The sequence below is a fragment of the Oncorhynchus clarkii genome, chromosome 29, assembly GCF_045791955.1.
Source record: "Oncorhynchus clarkii lewisi isolate Uvic-CL-2024 chromosome 29, UVic_Ocla_1.0, whole genome shotgun sequence".
Classification (NCBI taxonomy): Eukaryota; Metazoa; Chordata; class Actinopteri; order Salmoniformes; family Salmonidae; genus Oncorhynchus; species Oncorhynchus clarkii.
The window spans coordinates 23,676,743-23,689,187 of NC_092175.1; the positions used below are offsets into that span (position 1 = coordinate 23,676,743).

General features: G+C 43.4%; 1 protein-coding gene across 3 annotated transcripts in view; it reads left to right on the forward strand.

Annotated features, from left to right (window-relative positions):
• The window catches only part of LOC139388579 (myosin-IIIb-like), a 53,393-nt gene that overhangs the window by 21,341 nt on the left and 19,607 nt on the right, over window positions 1-12,445 (forward strand). For all 3 annotated transcript variants that reach the window (XM_071135323.1, XM_071135322.1, XM_071135324.1), the window contains exons 5-9: window positions 4,746-4,848; window positions 5,012-5,168; window positions 5,917-6,019; window positions 6,231-6,356; window positions 8,461-8,569. In XM_071135323.1, the coding sequence (XP_070991424.1) occupies window positions 4,746-4,848; window positions 5,012-5,168; window positions 5,917-6,019; window positions 6,231-6,356; window positions 8,461-8,569 (598 nt within the window). The remainder of the gene's footprint in view (window positions 1-4,745; window positions 4,849-5,011; window positions 5,169-5,916; window positions 6,020-6,230; window positions 6,357-8,460; window positions 8,570-12,445) is intronic.

The window sequence follows — 12,445 nt, forward strand, 5'->3', positions numbered from 1 at the left end:
CTGCTAGAGGTCAACACACTGACATGACTTGTAATCTAGTTATATCGAGTTGAAGGCGATGTTACAAAGTGTTTTATAGCTTCAATATGCCATCAGTTTTCCCTGAATAACTGCATTGTATTCCTCGTCCAACTTTCACTTCATTCTCCTGAGGTGTCTATATATCATTAATTTACACATGAATCCAATGACCTTTTAACTTTATTCATTTCCCCTGGGGAAAACTCTTGACCTTGCTCCTCTGCTATTGTGATATCTTGGTTTCAAAGTACCACATCCTTAACTTTCATGCTCTTTACTAGTCAGGAAACAAGTGAAAGGTTTCACTGGTCATGAATTCTGTATTGTATTGCATCCAGAGAACAATGCTATCATTCTTCCCTTGTTTATCCGATGATACAATCACGTTTTATTGGTCACATACACATGGTTAGCAGATGTTAATGCGAGTGTAGTGATGCTTGTGCTTCTAGTTCCGACTGCAGTAAAAACTAACAAGTAATCTAACAATTTCCCAACAACTACCTAATACACTCCAATCTAGAGAGGTGAATGAGAATAAGTACAGTTGAAGTCGGAAGTTTACATACACTTAGGATAGTCATTAACACTTGTTTTTCAACCACTCCACAAGTTTCTTGTTAACAAACTATAGTTTGGCAAGTCAGTTAGGACATCTACTTTGTGCATGACACAAGTAATTTTAACAATTGTTTACAGACAGTTTATTTCACTTATAATTCACTGTATCACACTTCCAGTGGGTCAGAAGTTTACATACACTAGGTTGACTGTGCCTTTAAACAGCTTGGAAAATTCCAGAAGATTTCAAGGCTTTAGAAGCTTCTGATAGGCTAATTGACATCATTTGAGTCAATTGCAGGTGTATCCGTGGATGTATTTCAAGGCCTACTTTCAAACTCAGTGCCTCTTTACTTGACATCATGGGAAAATAAAAAATAACCTAGACAAGTCTGGTTCATCCTTGGGAGCAATTTCCAAACTCCTGAAGGTACCACGTTCATCTGTACAAACAATAGTACGCAAGTATAAACACCATGGGACCACACAGCTGTCATACCAATCAGGAAGGAGACGCGTTCTTTCTCCAAGAGATGAATGTACTTTTGTGCGAAAAGTGCAAATCAATCCCAGAACCACAGCAATGACCTTGTGAGATGCTGGAGGAAACAGGTCCTATATCGAGATAACCTGAAAGGCCGCTCATCAAGCAAGAAGCCATTGCTCCAAAACCGCCATTAAAAAAGCCAGAGTACGGTTTACAACTGCACATGGGGACAAAGATCGTACTTTTTTGAGAAATGTCCTCTGGTCTGATGAAACAAAAATAGAACTGTTTGACCGTAATGACCATCGTTATGTTTGGAGGAAATAGGGGGAGGCTTGCAAGCCGACGAACACCATCCCAACTGTGAAGCACGGGGGTGGCAGCATCATGTTGTGGGGGTGCTTTGCAGCAGGAGGGACTGATGTACTTCGCAAAATAGATGGAATCATGAGGAAAGAAAATTGTGGATATATTGAAGCAACATCTCAAGACATCAGCCAGGAAGTTAAAGCTTGGTTGCAAATGGGTCTTCCAAATGGACAAGGACCCCAAGCATACATCCAAAGTTGTGGCAAAATGGTTTAAGGACAACGAAGTCAAGCTATTGGAATGGCTATCACAAAGCCCTGACCTCAATCCTACAGAAAATTTGTGGGCAGAACTGAAAAAGTGTGTGCGAGCAAGGAGGCCTACAAACCTGACTCAGTTACACCAGCTCTGTTAGGAGGAATGGTCCAACATTCCCCCAACTTATTGTGGGAAGCTTGTGGAAGGCTGCCCGAAACATTTGACCCAAGTTAAACAATTTAACAGGCAATGCTACCAAATACTAATTGAGTGTATGAAAACTTCTGACCCACTGGGAATGTGATGAAAGAAATAAAAGCTGAAATAAGTAATTCTCTATTTTCTATTTTGACATTGAATTTCAAATTCTTAAAATAAAGTGGTGATCCTGACTCACCCCTGGACAGGGAATTTTTACTAGGATTAAATGTCAGGAATATGAGAAACTGAGTTTAAATGTATTTGGCTAAGGTGTATGTAAACTTCCGACTTCAACTGTACAGCCGTGCCCAAAAGTTTTGAGAATGTCACACATATTAATATTCACAAAGTCTGCTGCCTCAGTTTGTATGATGCCAATTTGCATATACTCCAGAATGTTATGAAGAGTGATCAGATGAATTGCAAAGTCCCTCTTTGCCATGCAAATTAACTGAATAGCCCAAAAACATTTCCACAGCATTTCAGCCCTGCCACAAAAGGACGAGCTGACATGTCAGTGATTCTCTCGTTAACACAGGTGTGAGTGTTGACGAGGACAAGGCTGGAGATCACTCTGTCATGCTGATTTGAGTTTGAATAACAGACTGGAAGCTTCAAAAGGAGGGGGGTGCTTGGAATCATTGTTCTTCCTCTGTCAATCATGGTTAACTGCAAGGAATCACGTGCCGTCATCATTGCTTTGCACAAAAAGGGCTTCACAGGCAAGGATATTGCTGCCAGTAAGATTGCACCTAAGTCAACCATTTATCGGATCATCAAGAACTTCAAGGAGAGCGGTTCAGTTGTTGTGAAGAAGGCTTCAGGGCGCCCAAGAAAGTCCAGCAAGCGCCAAGACCGTCTCCTGAAGTTGATTCAGCTGCGGGATCGGGGCACCACCTGTACAGAGCTTGCTCAGGAATGGCAGCCGGCAGGTGTGAGTGCATCTGCACGTACAGTGAGGCGAAGACTTTTGGAGGATGGCCTGGTGTCAAGAAGGGCAGCAAAGAAGCCACTTCTCTCCAGGAAACACATCAAGGACAGACTGGTATTCTGCAAAATGTACAGGGATTGGACTGTTGAGGACTGGGGTAAAGTAATTTTCTCTTAATCCCCTTTCCGATTGTTTGGGGCATCCAGAAAAAAGCTTGTCCGGAGAAGATGAGGTGAGCGCTACCATCAGTCATGTGTCATGCCAACAGGAAAGCATCCAGAGACCATTCATGTGTGGGGTTGCTTCTCAGCCAAGGGAGTGGGCTCACTCACAGTTTTGCCTAAGAACACAGCCATGAATTAAAAAATGGTACCAACACATCCTCCGAGAGCAACTTTTCCCAACCGTACAGGAACAGTTTAGGTGACGAACAATGCCTTTTCCAGCATGATGGCGCACCTTGCCATAAGGCAAAAGTGATAACTAAGTGGCTCGGGGAACAAAACATTGATATTTTGGGTTCATGGCCAGGAAACTCCCCAGATCTTAATCCCATTGAGAACTTGTGGTCAATCCTCAAGAGGCGGGTGGACAAACAAAACCCCACAAATTCTGACAAACTCCAAGCATTGATTATGCAAGAATGGGCTGCCATCAGTCAGGATGTTGCCCAGAAGTTAATTGACAGCATGCCAGGGCAGATTGCAGAGGTCTTGAAAAAGTAGGGTCAACACTGCAAATATCAACTTCATGTAATTGTCAATAAAAGCCTTTGGCACTTATGAAATGCTTGTAATTATACTTCAGTATCCCATAGTAACATCTGACAATAATATCTAAAGACACTGAAGCAGCAACCTTTTGTGGAAATTAATATTTGTCATTCTCAAAACTTTTGGCCACGACTCTACATGTAAGTAAACTCAGCAAAAAAAGAAACGTCCTCTCACTGTCAACTACGTTTATTTTCAGCAAACAGCTTAACATGTGTAAATATTTGTGTTTACATAAGATTCAACAACTGAGACATAAACTGAACAAGTTCCACAGACATGTGACTAACATAAATGGAATAATGTGTCCCTGTACAAAGGGGGGGTCAAAATCAAAAGTAACAGTCAGTATCTGGTGTGGCCACCAGCTATGGTGTGGCTGTCCTGCTATGTTGTTGTGCCCTATGATGCAGTCAGTTGTTGTGCCCTGCGATAGTGGCTGTCCCGCTATGTTGTAGTGCCCTATGAAACCGTGTTTAAACCCTTTACAATGAAGATCTGTAAAGTTATTTGGATTTTTTCAAATTATCTTTGAAAGACAGCGTCCTGAAAAAGGGACGTTTACTTTTTTGCTGAGTTTATATGGATGAGCGATTGCCGAGCTGCATAGGCAAGGTGCAATAGATGTTATAAAATACAGTATATACATCAAATTAAACTTTATTTGTTAAATGTGCCAGATTCAACAAGTGTAGACCTTACCGTGAAATGCTTACTTCACGGTAAGGTCTACACTTGTTGTACTTGTAAGATATGTAAACATTATTAAAGTGCCATTTGTTTAAAGTGACTAGTGATCCATTTTATTGAAGTGGCCAGTGATTGTGTCTCAATGTAAGCAGCAGCCTCTCTGTGTTATTGATGGCTGTTTAACAGTCTGATGGCCTTGAGATAGAAGCTGTTTTTCAGTCTCTCGGTCCCAGCTTTGATGCACCTGTACTGACCTCGCCTTCTGGATGGCAGCAGTGTGAATGGGCAGTGGCCCGGGTGGTGGTTGTCCTTGAATAAACCGTGCCCCTCTAATATAGTGTGGTCAGGCACACGGCTAGTGAACTACACAAATGCTGTATACCTCTTGGAAAGTTGCAAATCTATCGATGTCTTGTGATTAGGGCTTGGAAATGTTAAACTCCTGGCTCCATGTAGGATCACCATGATGTAAGCTCTGGTGCTGTACTGATCTTGTGCTGTATGGTATTTCTAGGTGAATCCTCTGCTGGAGGCCTTTGGCAATGCCCAGACTGTGATGAATGACAACAGCAGTCGCTTCGGGAAGTACATTCAGCTGCGCTTCCACAACTCCTCAGGTGGGTGGGGGGGTGGGGGTGTGTATTCATCTATTGTGTGTACTTATGTTCATATTTGTTTATTTATACACTAAATGTATGTGGTGATTGCATTGATACGACAGACATGTAGCATGACTTGATCCTGTGTGTGTCCTTGTGTGTGGTGCTGTGCTCTTAACAGTAAAAGGAGCTAAGATCAACGAGTACCTCCTGGAGAAGTCTCGTGTGGTCCACCAGGATGAGGGCGAGAGAAACTTCCATATCTTCTACTGCATGCTGGCGGGCATCTCCCCGGAGGACAAAGACATGTATGGACTCCTGGACCCCACGCAGTACAGGTGGGTCCACTGTGATGTTATCATTCTGCAACGTTTCCTCCACAGGTAGTGATGACTGTGGGTGTGGTCTGGGAAGTTACACAGAGTCATAGGGTCACACTGTAATAATTAAAAATGTTATGTTTCTGACCATAAACCAAGGTTTTTGTTTTGGAACTCTGATATCTAGTCTTAATGTTCCTTCCTGCCTTTTTTGGTTCTTATGGCTTATACAAATAGCGACCACATATAGTTCTCAGTGTTGTTCAGTATGTGTAATGCTACTTGTATTTCACTTCTTCTTGACAGTTGAACAGGCCTAGGCCTGGAGTGAAATGCTAGTTATTTAAACAATGTGGTGTTTGTAGTGCGCTATGATGCAGTCAGTTGCTGTGCCCTACGATAGTGGCTACCCTGCTATGTTGTTGTGCCCTATGATGCAGTGAGTTGTTGTGCCCTGCGATAGTGGCTGTCCTGCTATGTTGTAGTGCCCTATGATGCAGTCAGTTGTTGTGCCCTGCGATAGTGGCTGTCCCGCTATGTTGTAGTGCCCTATGATGCAGTCAGTTGTTGTGCCCTGCGATAGTGGCTGTCCAGCTATGTTGTAGTGCCCTATGATACAGTGCAGCAATGTAGAAGCCTCAGTGTTTGTCAATCAGATATGCATAATGCGTTGACCGTTATGCCCCCTACATATGTAGCCTGTGTGTGTGTTCTGTGCTCACTCATCAGGTCTGTATAAATGTGTTTCTGTGGCTGTGTCTGTCAGGTATCTGAATGGGCGGTACGGCTCTGAGGACATAGTGAGGAAATGGGGGGAGAAGTACAGTGAAGTGTGTAACGCAATGGACATGGTGGGATTTCAGGAACAGGTAAGACCTCTCTGAAACTCTTTCTCATCCATCCGTTTGCAGTATGTCAGCCATGAGGGCAACATCTGAATCTGATTGATTGTACTTTGTTGGACTAATTGGTTGATTGACTGATAAACAAATTGTTAGATGTTATTAACCAGTTGATAAATGACCAATTGATTGACTGACAGATGGACTGATTGTATATATGTATATGTTGTGTCATCAGGAGAAGGTAGACATGATGACTATCCTGGCAGGGATCCTGTCTTTGGGAAACATCATGTTTGAGCCCACAGAGACCGACGTGCTCAGGGTCACTGGCAAGTCCATGGGCTGGCTCAAAGCCACAGCTGTGAGTCTACATCCTCCTCCACTCCTTCTTTGCCATTCTTTCTTTTGCTCTCAAGGAAATGGCTAGTCTGGCAGTATCAATTATTACGAACGTGAGAGGATGGTACTGCCAAACCAATAGATTCATGAATAAACTAATTAAAATGGGTGGCTACAGAGTATATTTTGGGTTCTCGAGTGGGCCAGCGGTCTAAGGCACTGCATCTCAGTGCAAGAGGTGTCACTACAGACCCTGGTTTGATTCCAGGCTGTAACACAACCGGCCAGGATTGGGAGTCCCATAGGGCGGCGCACAATTAGCTCAGCGTCGTTAGGGTTTGTCCAGGGAAGGCCGTCATTGTAAATAAGAATTTGTTCTTAACTGACTTGCCTAGTTAAATAAAATAAACATTTAATTCCATTTGGCCTCGTTTAGTAGCAGCTCTGTTAACATATGCAGTTTACTTATTGACCTATTGGTGTTTTCTAAGATTACAGTAGGCATTTTTTACCCTTTCCTCCATAAATGTTCATCAGTGGTATTGACATAGCAAAATATAAACTACAAGAACAGTTCCAATCAACAGTTTACAGTAGAAGAGTCATATGATAGTGGTTTATGCAGCAGAAGGAAGGGGTCCAACGACTAAGCTAGGGGAAGAAACTGTTGATTATCAGTCCTGAGCATACATGGTAAAAAAACAAACAAGGGGATTTTTGAGGCAATCACTACAGTACTTTCTTTACAAAATCACCTCTGACCTTTCTAACATGGGCAGCTGCTGGCTCATGGAGACAGTTTTGACACTTTGTGTGTTCTTTTCAACTAGTTTGTGTGTCCATGATATTTAAACGTTCTACTGCGTCTGTTCGTTTGCGTATGCATAGATCCACATGCTATTTAAACAGGTAATCGTGTGTGTGCGTGCCTTCAATTTAAACAGGTGAATGATTGCACCCTGCTCCGCAGTCCCTCTTGATTAGCAGCCCTCCCAGGCCGGCAGTGGGCTGAGGCAACATCTGGCCAGCTTAGATAAGACACAGGGTCACGAGGGGCTATATTTGGAGTTTAATGGAGAGGTACTGCTCACGATGCTAGGTTAACTTCCACCTGACGCAGGATCAGCTGGTCTTTGCCCAGTTTTCATCGTCATCATTATGAGCAAAACATCTTCACAGATCTGGATACTGAGGGGATTTGGGTTCTAGCAACAGGGGTGATTAGGGCACATTAGCAACAGGGGTGATTAGGGCATGCTAGCAACAGGGGTGATTAGGGCACGCTAGCAACAGGGGTGATTAGGGCACGCTAGCAACAGGGGTGATTAGGGCACGCTAGCAACAGGGGTGATTAGGGCACGCTAGCAACAGGTGTCCGACCACTGTAATTGCTTCTCCCTTCGTGATCCTAATGCTAAACTGTTGCTAATATAGACAAACACAAAATATTTGGTTCCTGACTGTCCACTGACTATTACTGGGTATCCAGATATGAAGAAAATGTATAGTTTGAGTGAAATATACCTTTTTGGGGGCTAATAGTACAAATCTATAGCATTAGGACTGTTTCCCCTTTTTTTAACATTGATTAATTGAAAGTATTGCTGTCTGAGGATGGTCTTTGTTTGATGTTTGGCAGGTTTTTGCATGATAGCATTGCCTAGCAATGCCATGACTTTAGCTTTGCATGTTCAATAGGGCCACGTCTGGGCTAAAAGGGCCTTGGGGCTGGGTTATATAGGAGCTATTGTGTGTAAGCTTGTGTACTTTGTACACTTTCTGTGCCTATGTTTTTGTGTGTTAATCTGATCATGGAAGTATCCCTTTAACACGTGGATACCGTTTGTCTCTGCGTGCAGTTTGATGGAAGTTGTTGACTGTCATTAACGCAATTACTAGTGCAATGATGAAGTCTATGGTAACTGTTAGCATGCTAGTAGATACCGTAAACTTCCAGTCATTGTGCTAACGCTAGTTAGTATTGGCTTGCGAAACTACCTCTAACTTCTTTTATACTGGATGCAGAGACATACAAATGACTCTGGGGAAGTAGATGACGGATCATTAAGGATCATTGACAAAATCCTGAAGTATCCCTTTTAATATTGGTGTGTTTGCCTTCTCAGGGTCAGTTTGGGGTGCAGGAGGAGGAGTTGCTGAGGAGTCTGACCTGTACTCTGTCTGTGACGAGAGGAGAAGCCATCCGCAGGCTGCACAACCAGCAGCAGGCCGAGGGTAAGGAGAAAAGCTCTGGTCCAGGATCCGCTTCCCTTACCACATCACCTTAGCCATTAGAAAGGAGGGCCTGAGTCCGTATTAACCACCATGGATACTAACTGTTGTTGGTTCTCTAGAACCCAGTTTCGTCATTCATTTGGGCTTTCCATGAAACTGGAGAGCACACGGTTTGTGTACATTCCTGACAGTGCTAGAACAGTATGAAAGAACATTACAGGATACGGTTTAATACAGTAAATGTACCGTGTCTTACTAATGCCAGCCAATGATGTCCCTAAGATATTTGACAATTTTTTGTGTTTTCACCCTAATGGTTAAGGTTAGGATTAAGGGAGGGTAAACTGACCACAACTTCCTCCTCGTGTGTTTAAAGAAGGCCCATGTCTGTCTGACCAACCACTGTAAATTGTATTGTATTTATTAAAGATCCTCATTAGTTCCTGCAAAGGCAGCAGCTACTCTTCCTGGGGTCCAGCAACATTAGGCAGTTATATATACAATTTTAAAATATTACATGACATTACATTTCATACCACATTTAGTGTGTTCCCTCAGGCCACTAATCTACTACCACATATCTACAATACAAAATCCATATGTACGTGTGTAGAGTGAGTGTCTTATCATGTGTGTGTCTCTCTTCAGTCTCCGCTGTTCCATATGGTGTTTTAAAAAAAAAACTCTGATTCTACTGCTTGCATCAGTTACCTGATGTGGAATAGAGTTCCATGTAGTCATGGTTCTATGTAGTACTGGGCGACTCCCATAGTCTGTTCTGGACTTGGGGATTTTGAAGAGACCTTTTGGTGGTATGTCTCAATCTCACACAAATCATCAAGGAACCCACCAGGTACAACCCTAAATCTGTAAACAAGGGCACCCTCATAGACGTCATCCTGACCAACTGGTCCTCCAAATACACCTCCGCTGTCTTCAACCAGGATCTCAGCGATCACTGCCTCATTACCTGTATTCGCTACGGATCCGCAGTCAAATGACCACCCCTCATCACTGTCAAACGCTCCCTAAAACACTTCTGTGAGCAGGCCTTTCTAATCGATCTGGCCCGGGTATCCTGGAAGGATATTGACCTCATCCCGTCAGTTGAGGATGCCTGGTCATTCTTTAAAAGTAACTTCCTCACTATTTTAGATAAGCATGCTCCGTTCAAAAAATGCAGAACTAAGAACCGATATAGCCCTTGGTTCACTCCAGACCTGACTGCCCTCGACCAGCACAAAAACATCCTGTGGCGGACTGCAATAGCATCGAATAGTCCCCGCGATATGCAACTGTTCAGGGAAGTCAGGAACCAATACACGCAGTTAGTCAGGAAAGCAAAGGCCAGCTTCTTCAGGCAGAAATTTGTCAACAAACAGGTCACTGACCATCTCGAATCCCACCGTACCTTCTCCGCTGTGCAATCTGGTTTCCGAGCTGGTCACGGGTGCACCTCAGCCACGCTCAAGGTACTAAACGATATCATAACCGCCATCGATAAAAGACAGTACTGTGCAGCCGTCTTCATCGACCTTGCCAAGGCTTTCGACTCTGTCAATCACCATATTCTTATCCGCAGACTCAGTAGCCTCGGTTTTTCTGATAACTGCCTTGCCTGGTTCACCAACTACTTTGCAGACAGAGTTCAGTGTGTCAAATCGGAGGGCATGCTGTCCGGTCCTCTGGCAGTCTCTTTGGGGGTGCCACAGGGTTCAATTCTCGGGCCGACTCTTTTCTCTGTATATATCAATGATGTTGCTCTTGCTGCGGGCGATTCCCTGATCCACCTCTACGCAGACGACACCATTCTGTATACTTCCGGCCCGCCCTTGGACACTGTGCTATCTAACCTCCAAACGAGCTTCAATGCCATACAACACTCCTTCCGTGGCCTCCAACTGCTCTTAAACGCTAGTAAAACCAAATGCATGCTTTTCAACCGTTTGCTGCCTGCACCCGCACGCCCGACTAGCATCACCACCCTGGATGGTTCCGACCTAGAATATGTGGACATCTATAAGTACCTAGGTGTCTGGCTAGACTGTAAACTCTCCTTCCAGACTCATATCAAACATCTCCAATCTAAAATCAAATCTAGAGTCAGCTTTCTATTCCGCAACAAAGCCTCCTTCACTCACGCCGCCAAACTTACCCTAGTAAAACTGACTATCCTACCGATCCTCGACTTTGGCGATGTCATCTACAAAATAGCTTCCAATACTCTACTCAGCAAACTGGATGCAGTTTATCACAGTGCCATCCGTTTTGTTACTAAAGCACCTTATACCACCCACCACTGCGACCTGTATGCTCTAGTCGGCTGGCCCTCGCTACATATTCGTCGCCAGACCCACTGGCTCCAGGTCATCTACAAGTCCATGCTAGGTAAAGCTCCGCCTTATCTCAGTTCACTGGTCACGATGGCAACACCCACTCGTAGCACGCGCTCCAGCAGGTTTATCTCACGGATCATCCCTAAAGCCAACACCTCATTTGGCCGCCTTTCGTTCCAGTTCTCTGCTGCCTGTGACTGGAACGAATTGCAAAAATCGCTGAAGTTGGAGACTTTTATCTCCCTCACCAACTTCAATCATCTGCTATCTGAGCAGCTAAACGATCGCTGCAGCTGTACATAGTCTATCGGTAAATAGCCCACCCAATTTTACCTACCTCATCCCCATACTGTTTATCTATTTACTTTTTTGCTCTTTTGCACACCAATATCTCTACCTGCACATGACTATCTGATCATTTATCACTCCAGTGTTAATCTGCAACATTTTTATTATTCGCCTACCTCCTCATGCCTTTTGCACACAATGTATATAGACTCTCTTTTTTTTCTACTGTGTTATTGACTTGTTAATTGTTTACTCCATGTGTAACTCTGTGTTGTCTGTTCACACTGCTATGCTTTATCTTGGCCAGGTCGCAGTTGCAAATGAGAACTTGTTCTCAACTAGCCTACCTGGTTAAATAAAGGTGAAATAAAAAATACATTTAAAAAAAGTATGCATGGGTGTCCGAGCTGTGTGCTAGTAGTTCAAGTTCTTACAAAAACAATTAATGATGATGTCAATCCCTCCACTTTGAGCCATTAGAGATGTATTTAAATAAAGAAAAAATGGACATGCATATTATTGTTAGTTCTCCGTGTACATTTAAGGGCCAGTCGTGCTGCCCTCTTCAGAGTCAGTTGTAATTTTCCGATGTCCCTCTTTGTGGCAACTGACCACAAGACTGAACAGTCAAGAGCCTTTAGGACCTGCCTTGTTGATATTGTTGTTAAAAAGGCAGAGCAGCACTTTATTATGGACCGACTTCTCCCCATCTTAGCTACTATTGTATCAACATGTTTTGACCATGACAGTTTACAATCCAGGATTACTCCTAGCAGTTTAGTGACCTCAACTTGCTCAATTTCCACATTATTCATTACAACATTTAGTTGAGGTTTATGGTTTAGTGAATGATTTGTCCCAAATACAATGCTTTTAGTTTTTGAAATATTTAGGACTAACTTATTCCTTGCCACCCATTCCAAAAATAACTACAGCTCTTTAAGTGTTACAGTAATTTCAGTAGCTCATGTGTTGAGTCATCCGCATACATAGAAACACTGGCTTTACTCAAGGCCAATAGTGTGTCATTAGTAAAGACTGAAAAAAGTAAGGGGCCTAGCAGCTGCCCTGGGGAATTCCTGATTCTACCTGGATTATGTTGGAGAGGCTTCCACTAAAGAACACCCTCAGTGTTCTGTCAGACAGGTAACTCTTTATCCACAATATAGCAGGGGGTGTAAAGCCATAACACGTACGTTTTTCCGTCAGAAGACTACGATCGATAATGTCAAAAGCCACACTGAAGTCTAAC